Genomic DNA, 23,220 nt, shown 5'->3' on the forward strand with positions numbered 1-23,220 from the left:
ACCTGTTGTCTGTATAATAGTATTTCCCAGGGCCGGGGATTTAGCTCAGTGGTTTTGCTGCTTGTCTTGCAAGCTCAAGGACCTGAGTTCGATCCCCGGTTCCAAAAAAAAAAAGTATTTCCCTAAATAAAGGGCCTTGAATGCACATTCAGTGTGTTTCCTGTGAGTAGAAGTGAAGATATTTTCATTTTGTTTAACTCACAAACTATTTGGTCAAAGAAATATGTAAAGCTAAATAAAAGCACATCTGGTAGAAATCCCTAGCGATGAATGTTGACAAGATGTGCTTGGATCTTGCTTGCAGCATCTGGCAGTGGGTAGTGGAACAAAGGTAGCAATCTCACAGATTCTCCTGTGTCTGTTCTGGAGGTGGCTCCATGGCGGTGGCACTAGCATTTGCAGTTGAATTCAGGACTTCTCCAAAATCACTGTCAGCAGGCTTGGTTCCCCCTGCTTTAGACTTTAAGTTTTTGACCTTTTCTTCAAATGACTTGAAAGTTGGGGAATTTTTTACATCTTCTAGCTTTTTGGTGATAACAGAGCCAACAGATGAAAAGGCCACTGAAGCCTCCTGTCTGGCCTGAGATAAGGTTTCAGTGGTCTTCCTGTATGCGGACGTGGCTGTCACATCCTGCCGCCCTTTGGCAATGTTCTGCTTTAGCTCCTGTAGTGAGCCAATCCCAAGTTTCCGCTTGATCTCTGCTAGATGCTTCTCTTTTGCTGCTAACACTTGAGACAGAGTTTCGATTTCTTCTTCCACATTTACCAGCTCTCTTCTCAGCTCATCCTGCTCCTCTTCGGAGAGTGTCTTGGTGGCGCTAAGCATGGCTGCAGCATCTTCTCCTTCCTCAGGTACTGGGTTTGTCCTGAGCAAACCAAGTTTCTCAGTAGGTGATCCGGGTAGAGATGAATTCCCACTAGGGGACAGGTAGAGGTAGTTTTTGTTCACTCCTGCATTGAAATTGAACGGGAACTGGTAGTCTTCATATAAGTCTGTGTCTCTGTGATCCATCATCCCAGGCAGAGGCAGAATGCTTGGTTTTATGGCTGCCTGAGCTCCCTCCGCAGTTGCTCGCCCCTTTGGCCTTATTCCCCTACAGTTTTATGAGTAGTGTCCTTGAAAGAGAAACTATAGCTTTCACCAATTTTTCAAAGGAATCTATGATTTGAAAAAAGTTTAAAGACCTACCATTCCCTATCAATTTTTGTATGTCACTGTAATAAAATACCTGAATAAAGTTTCTTATGAACAGTAATGAAAGTGCTTTATGTCTCATTTTGTGATAGTCACATTCCTTGTCATTGAGGCACGATACCAGACACCCACAATTTAAAGGAGGAGAAGTTTATTTGAACTCACATATTTAGTTCATATTTGGCCAGCTTCAGGGCAGAAACAGCTCGATGGAAGGGTCTGGAGGAAGAAAGCTGCTCACATCATGGCAGCCAGGAAGCAAAGAAAGAAGGAAGAAGGTGAAAAGGGAGGTACAGCTTTCCAGGTCACACCCATAGAGACTCACCTCTTCCAACCAGGTCCCACCTCCTAACAACAAGTCAGCTATGACGCCCTTATAATCTAGTTATGTTCCACAAGCCCTACCTCTAAGAGCATAAGGCTTTGAGGGGACATTAAGATATAAACTGTGACAAGCTTCGAGAACCCATGCAGATTTTTTTTCTGCATTAGGTTTATTAGTACATTTTAGGTATAAAATACAGTTAACATTCATCATTGAGATCTTGTACCTTTACATGAGTATCTTGGTTCTTATTTTTTCCCCATTCCTCTGCCCTCCCTTCACCCCCTCCACCCTTTCCTATTAACAAAGACTTTGTTTCCATTTTTTTCCTTTTCTCATATTTTTTCTTTTCCCTTCTTTCCTTTCCCTACCCCTCCCATTTCCCCTACTCCTTTAGACCTTTTCTTCCTATTACACAGTATCAATTATAATATCAAGATTCAGAGGACATTACCACAGATTTTACAGAATTTAAAAGGATATGAAAGCATATTACAAAAATCTTTTTTGAAATGAATTTGACAACTTCTAAGAAGTACCTTGGAAGACAAATTAATGAAACTGACTCTGGAAGAAATATAAAATTTAAATAGCATCTGTTAAAGTATATTCCTAGCTTGAAAACCCTACCTGTATGACAACAACAGGCTCATATACATTTTAACTGATTAATTATATCAAACATTCTTTCGAAGAACCAACTCTTGGCTTCATTGTTTTTTTTTGTATCAATCGTTCTCTTAGTCTTCATTGCATTGATTTCTGCTCTGATCTTTATAATTTCCTCCCATGTATGAGCTTTGGGTTTGTCCTGCTCTTCTTTTTCTAGAATCTTGAGGTTCAGCATCAGGTTGTTTAATTGGGCTCATTCTGTTTTCCTGATATGTGTATTCACTGCTCTGAATTTCCCTCGTAAGACTGCTTTCATTGTGTCCCATAGATTCCGATATATTATATTGTCATTGTCATTTAATTGAAGGAACTGATTTCTTCTTTAATTTCCTGTATGACCCATCGGTTATTCAGAAGTGTGTTGTTCAATTTCCATGTGTTTATGAAATTTTTGCGGTTTCTTTTGCTATTAATCTCCAATTTCATGACACTATGGTCTGATAATATACAGGGGATAACTTAAGTTCCTTTGCACTTACTTAAATATGTTCTATGAGCAAGTATGTGGTCTGTTTTGGAGAACAATCCATGTGCAGCTTAAAAGAATGTCTATTCTCATTTTGTGGGGTGGAACACTGTAAACATCTCTCAAGTTCATTTGTTCAAGAGTTTGAGTTTTAGTATTTCATTGCTTGTTTTTTGTCTAGTTGATCTATCTATTTGTGACAGTGGGGTATTGAGGTCCCCCACTACTATTTTATTAGTGCTTATGTGATTTTTCATGTCCATTAGTGTTTGTTTTATATAGTTTTGCGCACTGTTTGGTGCATAGATAATTATGATTGTCATCTCTTCCTGTTGGATTGTTCCCTTTACAAGGATGTGGTGTCCTTCTTCATCTCTCTTAATCAGTGTTAGTTTGAAATCCACTTGATCTGCAAAGAGGATAGCTACTCCTGCTTTTTTTCGGGTTCCTGTCGCATGGAGTATTGCTTTCCATCCTATAACTTTTAGTCTGTGAGTTTCTTTTTAAATTAAGTGAGTTTCTTGTATGCAGAATATTGTTGGATCTTGATTCTTGAGCCATTCTGCCAGTCTATTTCTTTTGATTGGTGAATTGAGACCATTAACATTGATGGTTATAACTGATACATATTGACTTATCATTGTCATGACTTTTTCTTTTTTTTGAATTCTCCCCCTTTGTGTTTAATTTCTTGTCATGCCCAATGGATTCATTTTGCTGGGCTTCCTGGGGTTGTGGTCCTGGTTGTCTTTTCCTAGGATATTGTTTAAAATTTTGGGGAGCGCTGGTTTGGTATTCATGAAGTTCCTAAGGTGTTCTTTGTCATGAAAGTATCTTATTTCTCTATCAATTTTGAAAGATAGGTTTGCAGGGTACATCAATCTGGGTTGCAGGCTGTTTTCCTTTAGGACTTGAAATGCATCATTCCTTTAGGACTTGGAATGCATCACTCCATGCTCTTCTTGCCTTGAGGGTTTGCATTGAGATGTCTGCTGCAATTCTGATGGGCTTTCCTTTGTATGTGATTTGTTTCTCTTCTCTAACTGCTTGTAGAATTTTGTTTTTCTGTTCACTTTCTGGAATCCTAACAATTATATGCCTATGTGTAGATTGTTTTTTGATCAAGGCTAGTTGGAGTCCTATATGCCTCACTTATCTGTATGTCAAGTTCTTTTCCCCTGCTTGGGAAGCTTTCTGCCATTACTTCTGTGAACAGTTTTTTTATGTCATCTGCACTCTCTCCTGTTTCTTCATTGACTCTGATCAGTCTTATGTTATTTTTCTTTGCATCGTCTAGGAGCTGCTGGATTGATTTCTTGTGATCCCTTACAATTTTGAAGCGATTTTTCCTTTCCTGGTCACTAATTGCAATCTTATTTTCTATATCTGAAATTCTGTCCTCACATTGGCTCATTCAGCTGTGTAAGCTTTCAGTTGCGTTTTTAATGTCCTGGAAATCTGTTTGCATGTGTTTTATGCATTCCATTTGTTTCCTATGTTGGGATTCTATCATGTTCCTTACCTCCTCTATTTTTTTAATCTGTGTCCTCTCTAGATTTATTAATCATGTCTTGCACTATGGGCACAATCTCTACTGTTATCTGAGAAATTATTTCTGATTTCATTTTTTCCAGATCCTCTTTTGTTGCCAGTTTTGGGAGTCCAGGTAGTTGAGTATCAGAGTGTTCATCTCCTTTCCCTTTGGGGTTCCTTTAGGTGATCAGGAAGTCTTGTTTTGAGTCTTTTCTACATGTCTTCTCATTTCAAGGGGTGGGGGATATGTGTGCTGCTGGCGCCCACGCGCCTCAGCTCCTCGGCGCTGGGGGCGGCTCTGCTGCTCAGGACTGGGGGCAGTGGTATGGCAGCCCAAAAGGCTCATCTCCTCCACACTGGCCTTGGCTCTCTGAACACAACAGTGTTTCCCATCTGTGGGAGCAGAGAAGGATGGCCTTATTAATTCACCTTTCCTGGCAAGGGAGGAGATGGTCAGCCCCATGAAAATTTTGAAAGATTAAGCCAAATCAAGGTGGTGTTAATAATGTTAGCATTGTTAACAATGTTAGCATAAATAATTTCATTGTATTTATATGAAATCTCTTCTTGTAGCATGTTGATTTGTTGTGTTTAACTACCATTAATATTTTTATGAACAAGCTGAGGTACTTATTGAAGTGATCTGTAGTAACTTTAAGCAATTTTTTTTTCTTTTTATTTGGTGCAATTATAAACCAGTGAGCATAGCAGATCCTGCTGCCCTTGGCTTCATCATTTCTCCATGGTCCCTGCTGTTGCTGCCATCTGGTAGTGTGTCATTTACAGATGAAAATATTTCCAATCAGGATCTTCGGGCGTTCACTGCACCAGAAGTTCTTCAAAATCAGTCACTAACTTCACTGTCAGATGTTGAAAAGGTAACTGTTAAATCTTTTTAAAAATTTTGTGTTTTACCTTAGCCCTCTGAAAAATATCCATTCAATACAGAGTGATTCTGTATTAGGAATCTCATATTTATTTTTCTTAAGGAAATTCAGAAGAGTTCTATAAAAGCTTATGGATCTGAGAAACATATCTTAAAAGTGAGTCATTATTAATTCATGTTTATACATATGAAATGCTTTATAGAAATCTCTTCATTAGATAGAAACAAACATAACTAGAAAGTACACCCTGATTATTATATACAGAATAATCTATAATACATGGCAGGTTGAAAAAATACTATGTAAGGGGATAAAGTGTTTTGAAAATATGCAAAAGGCACAATTTTTAGCATAAAGCAGTATCACAAAGATGGTAGCATTTTCAGTTATCCAAATTCTGCTTATTCTTCATTCCCTGAGAATAAGTAGAATTTATTTAAGTGTAAATTCCTAGAAAGGACATTGCACTTAGGCTTACTAATATGAACAGTGACAGGAGGGAAGAAATTGTCCACTGGTTGGGAATGGCTGACCAAACCAGCTAAAGGAGAGCAGTAGCTGTCTAAAGTGCTATAGTTAAAGAAACGGGCTGCAGGTCAACGTGAGGGCAAATTTTGAATGCCAGAACCCGAATCTTTCTTCTGAGGCGCAGTGGGGATCTGTTACGCTTTTAGGATTGTGATGTGGTGGGATTTTTGATCTTGGAGGTGAGGCCTGAGAAAAATAGGTAGCCTGAAGAGATTAGATTTCTTGAGAGTCTAATTGGGGAGCTTTAATAATCTGGAGAGAAGAACTGAAAATAGTGTAATGCCTTGAGAATATAAAAACGTGGATGAACAGGACACAGTGGACACCAAACTGGTGGAGATTTCCAGTTCATGTGATGGAAAAATGAATAAGATGGGAAAGTTTATAATAGAAATAGTCACTCTGACAATGGTGATGTCATTAACTTCATAATATGGTTTAATTTCATTGTTAAAGCTATGAAAAAAATCAGAGGGCAGGGGCCAGGGATTTAGCTCAGATGTTCTGCCTCCTACCTCACAAAGGCAAGGTCCTGAATTCGATCTCCGGTACCAAAACAAACAAACAAGCAAAAAATCAGAGGGCAAACATGAGTTATTGTATAACAGACTATGGGTGTTAGATAGGGAGCTCTCGAAACTAGCATTTGCTATGAACATCTTTTCCCATACAGCAAATTTTCTAATAGTAATTTTGTTAAATAAAAAGTATGCGGGCTGGGGATTTAGCTCAGTGGTTCCGCCGCCTGCCTTGCAAGCGGAAGGACCCGAGTTCGATCGCCGGTACCCAAAACAAAAAACAAAAAACAAACAAACAAAAAAGTATGCACATTTTATATTTTCATATACATTGTTTAGTTGCCATCTAAAGAATTGTACTTATTTATCTTTCTACTGACAATCATATTTCCCTTTTGAGAGAGAGAGATTGAGAGAGCGAGGGAGAGGGAGAGAATGAATGAATGTGACGATTAAGCCTCTTGATTTGGGCTGTCAACTTTATATCTGAAGAAAGACTGATGAGAATTGGTAGTGTGACTCCAGGCTTCAGTTTATCTACTTTTTTTTTTTTTTTTTGGTACTGAGGATCGAACTCGGATCCTCTCGCTTGCAAGGCAGGTGGCTGAACCACCGAGCTAAATCCCCGGCCCCTCAGTTTATCTACTTTTTATAGTTTATAAGCTACTTAAGAAACTTGGGATGTACAAACAACCAAATAAAGGAGACAGAAGCTGAGGTGGAGGGAGTGCATAAAGCATTAGCCCTAAGAAATTTCCACTACATAAGATAAGGTATTTGAAGAGGTCTTTGTGTAGTATAGAGTGTATACAATCCTGGCTATTGTTACATATCATGAAAGTATTCAAATATACTGGTAATGTTTTATTAAGCTGAATAATATATACATAGTTATTCCTTAAACAGTATGCCTTCATTCTGTACACCATATGATTCATTTAATAATTCACTTAAAAGACAGGCTGATTAGAACTTTGGAAATAAGTAAATTGTGTGTGTGCAAATTTTTTATCCCTTGAAATTTGTGGATCACAATCAAGCTTTAGGGTTTGTACAAACCAGTAAGTTTTGTGCGGTTGACCACTTTTGGAAGAAGGTGTCCATAATGTCATCAGTTTCTTAAATAGTCTTCTAGTGACCTCAAAAGACAACTACTGCATTGTAGTAAAGCTATAGATACCTTAGTTTTTAAAACCGCTACTGCATTATAGGAGAATCTCGTTCCCTAATTATGAATAATTTTGGATAAGTGTCTGAATTCTTTCTGTAAGGCTTTTAAAATTTACAATAAAAGAAAATAGTGCTTAATACAAATTTCAGGTGTACAAGTGCATTTCTAATTTGCTAAGAAGTTTCCCAGTTTGCCTGTGATGTCAAGATCCCAAGCAAGTAAAGTGCTATGTGTTAGAACAATTGGTAGACCACCTGTTTGACAGAGTGTTTAGGAGTAACTGTTGGGTATGTTACCATTACATTACTAAGTCTGACTGAAACTTCTAGTTTACCTTTGTGTATAAGTTATATGCAAATGTTATGCCATTTTATGTAAGGGACTTGAGCATTTATTGATTTTATTATACACACGGGTCATGGAATTTATCTTTTCCAGGTTAAGTATAGGATATTGTGATTTTAATATGGGAAGGACATGTTGAAAAAGCGGATGGTAACTGCATTCGATAATTTTCATGAGTTAAAGATATCTCATTGATTGACATTCAATAAATGCTTGCTATTGCATATAGGTCACTGATTAGTACTTTATTGTGAATAATAGCGAGTGCTTCAGCAAGATCTTGACACATGAAAGTGTTCCCCTTATTCAGTAAGACTTAAAAGTATCTTGTAAACTATATGAATACTTTTGTAGGAAACATGTCCCTTTGAGTAGCTAAATTTATACAGGTCACACTCAGCTTTTTGGTCCTCTGGATTTTCCCTTTTGCTTGTAATTTTCTGCTTTCAGCTTGCTATTTGTTACAGTTTTGATGGAATCTGAATCAAATCATTGTAATTTCGCTTCTAGAATATTGATGTATACCAAGGATTTACAATATTTAGCTTAAATATTCATTGCCACTGATTTCCAGTCTAAATATCAAGAATTGTGACTTCTACCATCTTTTGCTTTACTTCTTCAACCTTACCAGCAACCTCAGTTGAACTTGGCCAAAGAAAAGATTGAGAGTTCTTAACCACACTATACTGTATTTACTCTTCTTAAATTTTATTGATCCATTTTCTTTCTTCTCCTTTCCATGTATTCATTTGCTTATTTATAAGTTTGACAAATATATTTCTTATATGCCAGTTTGATTTACTGAGAGCAATCAGAATTGTCCAGTCGCTGAGTCTAGTGTGTAATTTGATAAACATTTAAAAATACTAGATCCTAGGGCCGGGGATTCAGCTCAGTGGTTTCGCTGCCTGCTGCGCAAGCACAAGGACCTGAATTCGATCCCTGGTACCAAAAAAAAGAAGCTAGATCCTAATGCTTTGAGGAACCTCTCCAGCCTCCTCAGTCCTTTTGTGCCCTTGATGAAAGAATTCAGTCAAGACACCTACGAGGCTCTCCAGAACTATAGATAGAGTTTAAGATAAAGCAGATATAGATGGATGTCTTTAAGCTAGAAGGCAGGCATGACATACAGACATCTGCACTGAGTGCAAACAATTTTGTGTGCATAAAATTTTTTTTTATGTACACAAGATTTACTCCTAGGTTCAGGGAACTATAGTGATTATGATGCTGGATGCTTATAGTTCAAAAATGTCTTCCTTTTTCTTTTCAGATGGTCGGTGTTCCCTCAGGGGGCTTAATTATATAAGAAACTTAGGAATGAAAGAAAAAGTTCTACAGTAATCTAAATTAAGTCTCAGCCCAACAAGGGAAGGTCCCTAAAGGACATTTCCTCTCCTGATATCACTGGGCTCTAGGCTGTGGCAACCAAGAATACTATATGCCTCGTTCTAGAAATGGAGGCTTTCTGTCTTTGAGTCTGAGACCTAGTAAATAGTTGCTAATATATTACATATTGAGATCTTTGTTTCTTTATATTTAACTACACCTGGCAAAGCATGCTATTTTGTGCTCTCCCTTTGTCTCTCAGTCCTGCTAACACCTAACTATCTGCATAACATGATGGCTTCTACATAAGGAAAATAACAACTCTTGGTGATGATACAGAGAAATTGGACCCCTTGTACACTGTTGGCAAGAATGTAAAATGGTACCGTCACTATGGAAAATAGTACAGAGATTGCTCAAAAAGTTAAAAATAGGATTACCACATGATCCAGCAATCCCTCTTCTGAGCATATATCCAGAAGAACTCAGAGCAGGTTCTCAAAGAGATATTTATGTACCCATATTCGGTGTAGCACTATTCACAATAGCCAAGAACTAGAAGTAACAGATGAATAGATAAAGAAAATGTTATATACATACAATGAATATTATGCATCCATTAAAGAAAATAGAAACTCCTGTTACATGCTACAACACAGATAAACTCCAAGGACATTATGCCAAACAATATAAGCCAATCACAAAAGAATGAATGCTCTGTGATTTCACTCATATGGAGTATCAGAAGTAGGTAACATCAGAGAAACAAAGAGAGACAACTTCAGATCTGGGACGATGGGAGGGTAAAGGTTAGCATGTGATAGTTTTTCCAGGGCCTGGAATGTAGACATCTAGAAGACAACAACATAGCAAAGAGGAAAGGAAGAACTCTGTGAATCAAGAAAGAACTGATAGGGCCAGGGATTTAGCTCAGTGGTTCTGGTGCCTGCCTCACAAGCGCAAGGTCCTGAGTTTGATTCCCGGCACCAAAAAAAAAAAAAAAGAAAGAAAGAACTGATAGGAAAATTAGAAATCACAGAGAAACTGAAGACATGCAGGGAAAAGAATAAAGTAGCCTGGACATGCAACGCAGGCTTCGGGTTGGGGGATGTATCTCAACAAACACAGGATAAGCATGGAGGGGCTCAGCAGCCCCAGGAAGAAAAATGGACCAGTAGCACTGGCCACAATAAAAGCCCGTGATTGTTATAAACTACAAATAAAATTTTACTGTGACTATAATTCCTTCTGCATGGCAGGCTAGAGTTTGAAGAAGAAATCCAGTGCAGCATCATAATATTTGGGCATGATTAATCAGGAGCCATTTGGGGAAGGGGTTAATTGTTTAAGACTGAGCTACTTATGGAATGAGAAGCCACAGAACAACTACATTTTGGGGTTTCTGGGATTATTACTCAACCATAGTGACTGGTTGGGAGGTGACCACAAGAGACTGTTGGAGAGAGGGTGTAGGTTATGGACCTCTTGAGAAGTTTCAGCAGTCCCACCCTCTGTGGTGAGAACCCAGGTGGCTTGCAGTTACATGTGGTTTTCTGAGGGGGCTGAGTCTGAAAGTCCTGGCATTAAGTCCATGGGAATGCTCAACAATCTCTCACTACTTGAAACACAGAGCTTGGCGGTCTGTTTGCTTTTCTCATCTGCTAATGTGATCAGGGATATGTTTCAGCTTGGATGGTTGCCAAGCCCAGGATATATAGAGGGGCCTCACAAACCCTCAGGCCATAAAACTAGCTGGAGATACATAGCAGTGACTTAGGCACACAGAGGGCCAAAAAACACTTAAGACCCACTGGAGTGAGTGCAGCCCTAAGGCAGACCCAAATCCATTGATAGACCATGCCTACCAGGAAATGTGGAGGAGTTAGCATACACACAAAGAATTGTGTGGAAACAAAGTAGGACTTAGATACTAACTCACTATTCCCTGTAATACTGCAAGCTCTAGAAAGAAACCACTTACCCAAACACACAGAAGTATTTTTCGGCTCATTTTTGTTTTGGGAGGTTTGGGGGGTTTTTTCCCCTTTTTAAAACCTTTGTTTTGCTCTGTTTTATTCTTTTTTCTTATTTTTTGTTACTTTTATATAATTCTGTTAACCTTTATTAAATTTGGATTCTTTATCATACTTTTCTCTCATCTTCTTTGGCTTTCATTTTCAATTTTTACTTTTCTTTCTCTCCTCACCCTCTCAATTTTAATTATTATAATAATATAATTAAATTTAATTATTATAATACAATTTAATTATTATAATTAAGCTTTATTAATTTTCAGATGTTCACTTAACTATGATATTACTAAATTCTTTTCTATTAATGGTAGTATAGCTGTTGCACTTAGTATTTACTCTTTGCCAATATTGGGTTTGTCTTTGTAACTGTTGTTATTGCAGATCTCTTTTCTGTTGTTAAAAGTGTTTTAGTTGTAGCCTTTATTGCTTCTTATGGTAAGTAAAACTCTGGTTTATCTTTGACTCTTGCTTTTGCTGATTTCTTTGTGATTGCTAATGGTGGCTAGTTGTTGCTGTTCACTGGTTTTTACTGTATACCAATATCTGGTTTATCTTTGGGATGTCAACATTGCTGAGGTTTGCTTTCTTCTCCGTGTGGTGCTGGGGATCAAGCCTTCAGAAGAATGTTGGACACTAGTAAGACACTTAAATATTACTCTGAGTAGGTTGAAGAGGAGTATAAACAACAAAACATAACCAACACAATGTCACATCACCGAGAGACAGATTCTGACTAAAGAGATCTCCACAAACAACAGTGGAAATACGAGAAAGCAAGACATCAAGCTGCTTCCTTAACTCCCCAAAAGCGTATCTCACAGAAACTGAAGGAGAGGAACTTATAGGCAGAGAACTCAAAAACAAAATGATCAAAATGTTTGAAGAACTCAGAGAATAAACACATAAGCAAATACATGTTTTACAAACTTAAAGAGAATTTTATTAAACAGAGGATTTTACTAATAAAACGCTTGACAAGCTTAAAGAAGAAATCAAAAACTAATTGAGTTAAATAAGATAATACATGATATGAATGACCAGTTTGTCAAAGAACTAAAATTTATGAAAAGAAAGCAAAGCAGAAATACAAGATATGAAACATTTAGTAGAAAGCATGGGTACCAGATTTGACCAATATGGAAACAGTATCAGAAATTGAAGATAAGGTGGATGTAGCAGATCATAAACTCAGTGATACTCTAAAGATGACAATACAAAATGCAAGCTAGATCTAACAGCTGCAAGATGAGTAAAAAATATATATCAGAATTATAGAAGGAAGGAAAAAATTAGATGACTCAAACAGAATTAAAAAATTTATTCACTGGGCCAGGGATTTAGCTCAGTGGTTTCACTACCTGCCTCGCAAGTGCAAGGTCCCGAGTTCTATCTCTGGTACCAAAAAAAAAAAAGACAAACCTTATTCACTGAAACCATAGCAGAAACTTTTTAAGAAAGGAATCTAGGAAAAGAATTCAGTATTCAAGTATAAGAGGCTATGGCCAGCAAAGAACTTGTAATACATCATGATCAAAATTTCCAGAATTTCAGCAAAAGGAGAGAATACTGAAGGCTATTAGAGAAAAACAGCAAGCTAATTAGAAAGGCAAGCCCATCAGAATTACAGTGAATTTCTCAGCATAACCTTAAATGCCAGAAGAGATTAGAGCAAAGTTTTTCAAACCCTAAAAGAAAACAATTGTCAAGCCAGATGTCCATATCTTGCAAAATTAGCCTTCAAAATTGACAGAAAGAGAGAGAGAGGAAGAGAGAGAGAATTGACAGAGAAGTAAAGACTTTGCATGACAAATCCTAAAGAAATACATGACCACTTAACATTGTAGACAGAACTCCAGGGCATCCTACACAGAGACTGGGAAGCCACTAGCACTAAAGAGGCCAAATGGAAGTATACATCTAACTGGGAGAGTTAACAGAAGGAGAAAAACAAAGGAATTAGCACTGTAAAAAATAGAGTGACAGAATTCCGTAAACATTCACAATAATAATAAATAATAAACAGATCTGTTTGTCCTGTCAGTTTTAAGATATCACTGACTTTATGATCTGCTACATCCACCTTATCTTCAATTTCTGATACTGTCTCCATATTAGTCAAATCTGGTACCCATGCTTTCTACTGAATGTTTCATATCTTGTATTTCTGCTTTGCTTTCTTTTCGTAATTTTTAGTTCTTTACCAAACTGGTCATTCATATCATGTATTGTCTTATTTAACTCAGTTTTTTATTTCTTCTTTAAGCTTGTCAAGCATTTTATTAGTTAAAATCCTTTGTTTAATAAAATTCTCTTTAAGTTTGCTAAACTTATATTTGCTTATATATTTATTCTTTGACCTCTTCAGAAAATAATAAACAATAATAACTCTTAATGTCAGTGATCTGACTCCCTAATCAAAAGACACAGACTGGAAGATTGGAGCAAAAAACAAAATGCAGCCAGCATATTTGCCTACGGGAGACCTACCTCATCCAAGAAGAAGCTCATAGACTAAAGGTGAAAGGATGGAAAATGATATTCCAGCCAACTAGAGCCTGAAACCAAGCAGAAGTAGCTAAATTATTTTCAGACACAACACACTTCAAGCCAAAACTGATCAGAAGAGACAAAGATGGCCACTACATACTGGCAAAGGAAACAATTCAACAGAAGAGATAACAATTATAAATATGTATATACTCAACGTTGACATACCCAACTTTATAAAATAAAACTACTGGACATAAAAGAACAGATAGACACCAATACAGTCATAATGGAGCACTTCAACTCCCTACTTTCACAATTAGACAAAAAATTAGTAAAGAAATGTAGTTAAACCACACCATTGAACAAATGGACTTAACAGATACTACAATACTACAGAATGTATCATTCAACAACAATAGAATACACATTTTTCTCTGCAGCACACAGAACTTTTTCCAAAATAGACCATATCTTAGTCCAGAAAGCATGTTTAAACAACTATAAAAAATTGAAATAATCCACTGCAAACTATCAGATCATAATGGAATGAAGCTACAAATCAACTGCAAAATAAACCATAAAAACTGCACAGAAACATGGAGAATAGATAGTACATTATTGAATAATCAATAGATCACTGAAGAAATTATGAAATAAAAAATTTACTAGAATCAAATGGCAGTGAAAGCACAACATGCCAAAACCTGTGGAATACAGTGAAAACAGCTCTAAGAATGTGAATGCACACATTAAAAGAATTCAGCAATCCCAGATAAATAACCTAATGACTTCCTAGAAAAACAAGAGCAATCCAAATCTGAAATTAATAGAAGGAAAGAAATTATAAAGATCAGAACATAAAATAATGGAATTGACACAAAAAATATAAAAGATCAATGAATCAGAGTTGGTTCTTTGAAAGAATAAACAAGATTGGTAAACCCTTAGCCAAACTTACAAAAACAGGAAAGACAAAACCGATGTCAATGCAATTAGAAATAAAAAAGGCAAAGGACAACTGACACCACCAAAATCAGAGAATCATAACCTACTTCAAAAACTTACATTCCAATAAATTGAAGAAATTGAGAAATTCATAGACACATATGAATCACCAAAACTGTACCAAGAAGATATAAAAACTCAATACACCAATAACAGGGAGTGAAATGGAGTAATAAAAACTCTGCTCACAGAGAAAAGCCCAGGACCCAATGAATTCACTGCAGAATTCTACCAGATGTTCAGAGAAGATCTAACAGCAATACTTCAACTTTCAGTGCAATTAAAATGGAAAGGCTACTGCCATACTCATTCTGGAAGCTAGAATTATCCTGATACCAAAACCAAAAAAAAGACTTAACAAAGAAAACTAAAGACCAATCCCCTTAAATAACATAGATGCAAAAATCCTCAACAAGATGCTGCCAAACTGAATATAACAAACCATTAAAAACCGATCATGTGTCATGGCCAACTTGGCTTCATTCTAGGGATGCAAGATTGGTTCAGTATACTTAAATCAATAGATGTAATACATTGTATATATAGGAGGAAAGACAAAAATCACATCAACTCAATAGACACAGAAAAAACCTTTGACAAAATCCAACATCTATTTATAATAAAAACTCTAATGAGAATAGGTATAGAAGGACATTATCTTAATCTGATAAAAGAAATTTATGACAAATGCACTGTCAACATCATACTAACTTTCCCTGTGAAATTAGAAGACAAAGGTATCCACTTTCACACTCTTGTTCATATAGTACTTGAGACTTTACTCAGAACAATCAGTCAAGATAAAGAATTAAAAGGTATACATACAGGAAAGGAAGAAATCAAATGATTCTTATTTGCAGATGACACGACCCTTTACATAGAAGACCTAAAAAACTCCACCAAAAGATGCATAAGACTTAATAAATCTAGCAAAGTAGCAGGACACATACTAAACACACAAAAATCAAGAGTGTTCCTATACCACCAACAATGAACCTACCAAGAAAGAATTTAAGAAAATAATCCCAGCTGGTTTTGGTGGTATATGCCTGTAATCCCAGCACTTGAGAGGCAGAGGCAAGAGGATTGCTGGGTATTTGAGGCCATTGTGGGCTGCATAGTGAGTTCAAGGCCAGCCTGAATTACAGAGCAAAGCCCTGTCTAAAAAAAAAAAATAAACCTCATTCACAATAGGTTAAAAAAAATAAATACATAGGCATTAACCTACCCAAGGAAGTGAAAGACATCTATAATGAAAAGTATAGTATTCTGAAAAAAGAAATCAAAGAGATCATCAGAAAATAGAAAGACATCCCCTGTTCCTGGATAGGAAGAACCAATATTGTCAAAATGGCCATACTTCCAAAAATTGATTTATAGAGTTAATGAATTTCCAATCAAAATACCAACAACCTTCTTTACAGAACTGGAAAAAAGTCATAAAATTTGTATTGAACAAGAAGAGACCTACAATACCAAAAGCAATTTGGCAACAAGAGCAAAGCAGGAGGCATCACAATTCTGGATTTCCTCATATAACTAATCTACAGTGATAAAAACAGCATGGTACTAGCACAAAACAGACATGTGGACCAATATAACAGAATAAAGGATGCAGAAAGAACCCCAGGTGCATTTAGCCATCTGATTTTTTTACAAAGGGGCCAAAAATATATGCTGAAGGAAAAATAACCTCTTCAACAAATAGTGCTGCAAAAACTTTTTATCAGCATGAAGAAGGAATCTAGACAAGTATCACTCACCTGTACTAAAATAAAGTAAAAATGCCTACATATTAAAACAGAAACACTTAATCTGGTGAAAGAAAAAATAGGCAAAACTGTTTAGGACACAGGAAAGGAGTTTGTGAACACAATACGAGTTGCACAAGAAGTACAGTAATATGAAGAGTCAACAAATAGGATTATGTCAAATTAGAGAGCTTGTAAACAAAAGAAACCAACAGAGGTAAGAGAAAACCTACAGAATGGGGAGGGGGGCTACTTCTCAGACAGGGGGCTAATACCTAGAATATATAAAGAACTGAAGGCTGGGTATTTAGCTCAGTGGTTTTGCCGCCTGCTGTGCAAGCACAAGGACCCAAGTTCAATCCCCGCTACCAAAAAAAAAGAACTGAAAAACAGACCGTCAAAATAAAAGATCCAATAAAATATGGGCAATTGAACTGATAGGCCCTTCTCAGAAGAAGTACAAAGGTCCAATAAGTACTTGAAAAAATATTAAACAATTTTGGCTATTAGAGAAATACAAATCGTAACAACACTGAGACTCCATCTTATTTTAGTAAGAATATCTGTCATCAAGATCTCAAAAAACAACAAATGCTGATGAGATTGTTCAGAAAAGGAACCCTTCTACATTGTAAATGGGGTATAAAATAATACAACCACTGTAGAAATTAGTATAGAAATTCCTCAAAAAACTAAAAATAGAAATTCCATTTGACCCAGACATACCACTTTCTAGATATCTTCCTGAAAAAATTAAAAACATATTACAATGATACATGCATGCCCATGTTTTCAGCAGTGGAAGTCACAATAACTAAGTCTTGGAAACAGCCTAATCGTAGGGCATGGCAAAGGAAAGCTGCTCACACCATGGCAGGCAAGAAGGAGGAAGTGAGAGAAAAAGAGAGGAGGAGTGTTAGGAAAGGAATGGAGGAAGAGGAAAGAGAGACAGGCCAGGGATAAGATTATGCCCTTCCAGGGCATTTTCCCCAGTTACCAGCCTTCTCCAACCAGGCCCCACTTCCCAACAGCACATCAGCTATGAATTTATCACTGGACCAATCACCAGATGAGTATAGCTTCCCAATAATCTATGGCCTATATGTTCATCACCAGATGAATAGATAAAGACACATGTGGTATGTATTCACAACAGAGTATTAATCAGCTATAAAGGATAAATTTGAGTCATTTGTAGGAAAATGGATGCATATTGTATTTCTCTAGATGGATATTTTATTTTCATATGTATTAATAACAGGTTTTTTTCCATTAAGTTTATTGGTACATTTTAGGTATAAAATACAGTCACATTCATCATTGGGATCTTGTACCTTTACATGAGTATCTTGGTTCTTATTTTTTTTCCCTTCCCCTGCCCTCCATTCACCCCCTCCACCCTTTCCTATTTGCAAAGACTTTGTTTCCATTTTTTTTCCTTTTCTCATATTTTTTCTTTTCCCTTCTTTCCTTTCCCTACCCCTTCCACTTCCTGTACTCCTTTAGACCTTTTCTTCCTATTACCAGTATCAGTTATACATTATTTTAATTACAATATCAAAATTTAGAGGACATTACCACAGATTTTACAGAATTTAAAAGGATATAGAAAGCATTTTACAAAAATCTTTTTTGAAATAAATTTGACAACTTCTAAGAAGTACCTTGGAAGACAAATTAATGAAACTGACTCTGGAGGAAATATAAAATTTGAATAACACCTATTAAAGAAAGTATAGTCCTAGCTTGAAAACCTACCTATATGACAACAACAGGCTCACGTACATTTTAACTGATAAATTATATCAAACATTTAAAGCAGAAAAAAGAAGGAACATTTCTCCCCTCATTTTAGGAAATCAACATTGTGCTAATACTAAAACTGGATAAAGATAATAGAAGAAAAAAGTATGAACATAGATAGAAATTTGTTTAATAAAACAAACTATTAGAAGTCATATCTGGTAGTATGTAGAAAGTGGTTTTGTTATAGGGATGGCAGTGTTGGTTCAGCATTGGAAGATCCACCCCCAAAAGTCATCATTTTAACAGAGGAAAGGAAAAAACCATATCCTGTCAGTAGTTGCAGAAAAAGTATTGGACTAAATTCTACAGCTGTTCATGGTAAAAGCTATCAGGAGACTAGAAGTAGAACAGAACCTTCTCAACAGATCAAAGACATGTACTCCATACTTCCAGCAAGAATGCCTTATATGAATGGAGAAGATACAATGCTTTCTGCCTAAGGTGGAGAACAAGGGCAGATATGCCTACTCTTCATCTGTTATTAAACTTTGAAACCTAGGCCCAAACCAAAATAGTCTGGCAGTAAAAATAAACAATTAGCGTAGGATTGGCAAGGTAGAAGCAAAATCTTTACATGTAGATGAAATGATCATCTACAGAGAAAATACTAAGAAATCTCAAGGAGCCCCTAGAACTTGTATTTGAATTTAGCAGGATTAGAAAACACAAGGTTTGTATAACAATTCAGGTCTGTGTATACTTGCTATAAATGAAGAATTGGATATTGAAATTTAAAAGTTATGTAGGAGTACAAAGGACCTAGAAAAGTAAAAAGAAAAAAAAAAACTGTTGGCAGACATTTATTACCTAGTTTTAAGACTTTTTCTAAAGCTACAGTACTGAAGGCAGTGTTGGCATAAGGAAAGACATATAGATCAATGGAATGAAACAGAGAATCTAGAAATAGAATCACATATATATGGTCCACTGAGTTTTGAAAGATAATCAACATTAACATTTTATAGAACATAAATTCAACTCAAGAGCAGAGGAAAAGATAGTGTTTTCAGCAAATGGTACTAGAACACCTGTTATCCATATGTAAAAAATTAACCTCAATCCTTTATTTCCACACATAAAAGTAACTTGAAAGGATCTATGAACTTAAATATGAAAGATTAAAACTTTAAGAACAAATTATAAGGGAAAATGCTCATGAATTTAGGGTAGGCAAGAACTTCCTAGGATACAAAAAACATGATGTATAAAAGAAAATTTGATAAATGAGATTCCATCAAAAGTTAGGACTTTAAATGACATCATTAAAATGAAAAGTAGTCCTTAAACAGACCACATTTATAATGCATATAACCTATGACCAGAATATATAAAAAACACAGCTCATTAATAGACAACCCAATTAAAAAGTAGACACAAGAAGATGATAAATAGCCAGTACAGCACAAGGAAAAGTGTGCAACACTAGTATCAGAAAAATACTAATCAGTACAGTAACAAGATCTTATTATACACTCATTAGGGAGATGAAGTTAAAAGTTTTAAAAGAACAAATGTCAGCTTAGGTGTGAACCAGTTAGAACTTTCCAATACTGCTAATGTGAATGTAAAATGATAAAACATTTTGGAAAACAATATACAAGTTTGTTGTATTACTGTTAAGAACCAAAGTTTCGTTCTTATGTTTTTACTTAAGATGAATGAAAGCACACGTTCACAATAGATTTGTACAAACAAGTTGACTATCCCTTATCTGAAATTCTTGGGACCAGAAGTGTTTCAGATTTTGGGTTGAAATCCACTTGATCTGCAAAGAGGATAGCTACTCTTGTTTTTTGCGGGTTCCTATTACACGGAGTATTGTTTTCCACCCTTTAACTTTCCGTGTATGAGTTTCTTTTTGAATTAAGTGTGTTTCTTGTATGCAGCATATTGTTGGATCTTGTTTCTTGACCCATTCTCCCAGTCTTATTTCTTTTGGTGAATCGAGACCATCAACATTGATGGTTATAACTGATACATACTGACTTATCATTGTATGACTTTTTCTTTTTGTTGAATTCTTCCCCTTTGCATTTAATTTCTTGTCGCACCCAACAGATTCATTCTGCTGGGCTTCCTGGGGTTGTGATCTTCATTGTCTTTTCCTAGGATATTGTCTAAAAGTTTTTGGTGTGCTGGTTTGGTATTCATGAAGTTCCTAAGGTGTTCTTTGTCATAAAAGTATCTTATTCTCCATCAATTTTGAAAGATAGTTTTGCGGGGTATATCAGTCTGTGTTGGAGGCTGTTTTCCTTTAGAGCTTGAAATACATCACTCCAGGCTTTTCTTGCCTTGAAGGGTTGTGCTGAGAAATCTGCTGTGATTCTGATGGGCTTTCCTTTGTTGTTGATTTGTTTCTTTTCTCTAACTGCTTGTAGAATTTTGTTTTTCTGTTCAGTTTCTGGAATCTTAACAATTATATGCCTATGTGTAGAATTTTTTTGATCAAGACTAGTTGGAGTCCTATATGCCTCACTTATCTGTATGTCAAGTTCTTTTCCCCTGCTTGGGAAGTTTTCTGCCATCACTTCTGTGAATACTTTTTTTTATGTCGTCTGCACTCTCTCCTGTTTCTTCATTGATTCCGATCAGTCTTATATTATTCTCCTCTGCATTGTCTAGGAGCTGCTGGATTGATTTCTTGTGGTCCCTTATAATTTTAAAGAAATTTTTCTTTTCCTGGTCACTAATTGCAATCTTATATTCTCTATCTGAAATTTTGTCCTCACATTGGCTCATTCTGCTGTGTAAGCTTTCAATGGAGTTTTTAATCTCCTGGAAATCTGTTTGCATCTGTTTTATGGATTCCGTTTGTTTCCTCTGTTGGGATTCCATCATGTCCCTCAGTTCCTCTATTTTTTAATCTGTGTCCTCTCTAGATTTATTAATCATGTCTTGTACTATGAGTACAATCTCTGCTGTTACCTGAGAAATTATTTCTGATTTCATTTTTTCCAGATCCTCTTTTGTTGCCAGTTTTGGGAGTCCAGGTAGTTGAGTATCAGAGTGTTCATCTCCTTTCCCTTTGGGGTTGCTTTAGGTGATCAGGAAGTATTGTTTTGAGACTTGTTTACATTTCTTCTCATTTCCACGGGGTTAGGGGGTTGCTGCTGGCACCTGTGTGGCTCACCTCCTCTGCGCTGGGTGGGGTGGTGGTACAGTCGCCCAGAAGCCTCCTCCTGAGCACTGGGAGTGGCTCCCCTCCTCTGTGCTGGGGGGGTGGTGATGGTATAATGGCACGGAAGACTCCTCCTGGGCACTGGGAGCAGCTAACCTACTCTACGCTGGGGCGGGTGGTATGGCGGCCTGGAAACCTCCTCCTAGGCAATGGGAGCGGCTCACCTCCTCTGCACTGGGCGGTGGGTGCGGGGTGGTGGTGGTGGTAAGGTGACTCAGAAGCCTCCTCCTGGGCGCTGGGATGCTCACCTCAATAAGGGTTTTTCAAGAAACAGAACCAATAGGATGTATGTGTACATATATGAGGTGTGATTAGAAAATACTGTTTAAATTTAAACGTTTAAAAATTTTAAAAGTATTACAGTCAAAGACACATTGCTAGTAATCCTCTCAAAATACTTCCCCTCTCTTGAGACACACTTATTCCATCATTCTTGGCACTTTCTGAAGGAGTTCTTGAAGTCTTTAATGAGTATCACTGTCATGGAATCCTCAATGTCCAGAATCAATTCAAAGGGTTTACCTTTTATTGTCATTTTGACTTTGGGGAGAACCAGAAGTCACACAGTGCCAGATCAAGGCAGTAAGGTTGATGGAAACAAAATGTTTTTACTTTTTTGTTGGGTAGTACTTGTCAGCAATATTCTCTGTATTTTTGATCACATCTCATAAATCTACCCATGAAAGTGGATTCCAGAACTGCTTCAGAAAGTGGCAAGAAGGATGGAATAAGTGTAATTCAAGCAAGGGTTCATTTTTTTATAATAAAAAAATGTGTATTTGGAATTAGCCAGGTGGACTCAGTTTAGATGTCCCTAGTTTTGATAGCAACATCCAAAGCATCATAGTCAGGAGCCAGTAGAACATATTCCATCTTTTCTCCATCAGGCCTGATCCCATGTCATAGAGCTGCTTCAGAGCTTATTTGATCTGGTACTTGTTGGCCTTGACATCCACAATCAGCTTGAGTGTGTTGTTGCCCTCTATCTTCTTCATGGCTATCTCTGGTCAGGGAGAACACGATGATGGCATGGTGGTCAAGCTTGTTTCTCCTGGAGGCGTTCTCCCAAGGGTGTTTGGGCTGCCTCCAGAGCCACAGTGTCTTGGGATGGCAGAAGGTGGGTGACATGCAGATCTTCTTCTTCTTCTTGTGGCAGTGGATGCCTTTCACACTGCCTTCTTGACCTTCAGAGCTTTTGCTTTGGCTTCAGCTTTGGGAGGGCTAGGACCTTCCTTCTTTGCCATTGGTGCCATCTTGGCAAAAAAGAAGGGGTCCTTTTTAAAGGGTAATTAATGGCAACATGTCTTTTAACATAATAAATTTTTCCTGTAAACATTCACCGTATTTTTCCATCACCCCTTGCATATGGATACATGTGTATAAAAAGATGTTTTATAAGAAGATGGCACGTGCAGTGACAGAGGCTAACCAGTCTCAATATCTTCAGGGCAAATTCTCCAGCAACAGGCCCAGGAGAAATGATAGATCCAGTCTGATTCCAGAAGCCAAAGAACAGTAGAACTTCTGATATGGTTCCAGTGCAAAGGCCGGCAGGCTTGAGGCCCAGGAACAATAGTTTCAATCCAGAGAAGAAAAAAGTTAATGTCTCAGTTTGAAGACAGTCAGGCAGAAAGAATTCTTATTCAGGACAGCAAGCCTTTTTCTTCTCTTCTGGTTTTCAACTGACTGGAAGAGGCCCACTCACTTTAGGGAGGGCAATCTGCTCATTCAGTCTACTGACTTAAATGTTACTCTTACTCAAAAATACCCTTACAGAGGGCTAGGGATTTAGCTCAGTGGTTTCACCACCTGCTGCGCAAGCACAAGGACCTGAGTTTGATCCCCGGTACCAAAAAAAAAAAATACCCTTATAGAAACATCCAGGTTAATATCCCGCCACATATCTAAGCACTCCATGGCCCACTCAAAATGATACAGAAGTTCTACTCTTCTTTGGCCTGGTTAGCTATGCAATGGGAACCTGA

The 23,220-nt window shown here is 37.0% G+C and overlaps 1 protein-coding gene and 1 pseudogene across 41 annotated transcripts in view; one reads left to right on the forward strand and one right to left on the reverse strand.

The window, feature by feature from the left end:
* Positions 1-23,220, forward strand: part of Ptpn13 (protein tyrosine phosphatase non-receptor type 13) — a 204,996-nt gene that overhangs the window by 60,158 nt on the left and 121,618 nt on the right. For all 41 annotated transcript variants that reach the window (XR_015440727.1, XM_021248832.2, XM_087185916.1 and 38 more), the window contains one exon: positions 4,891-5,069. Coding sequence is in view for 40 of the 41 variants with exons in the window: in XM_021248832.2 (XP_021104491.2) it covers positions 4,891-5,069 (179 nt within the window). In the remaining variant the exon portion in view is untranslated. The remainder of the gene's footprint in view (positions 1-4,890; positions 5,070-23,220) is intronic.
* LOC101715226 (tumor protein D52 pseudogene) lies at positions 223-1,012 on the reverse strand (annotated as a pseudogene).

This window comes from Heterocephalus glaber, unplaced genomic scaffold (assembly GCF_053883595.1).
Source record: "Heterocephalus glaber isolate CG9 unplaced genomic scaffold, H.glaber_assembly_v1.0 deba00001503, whole genome shotgun sequence".
In the NCBI taxonomy this organism is placed as follows: Eukaryota; Metazoa; Chordata; class Mammalia; order Rodentia; family Bathyergidae; genus Heterocephalus; species Heterocephalus glaber.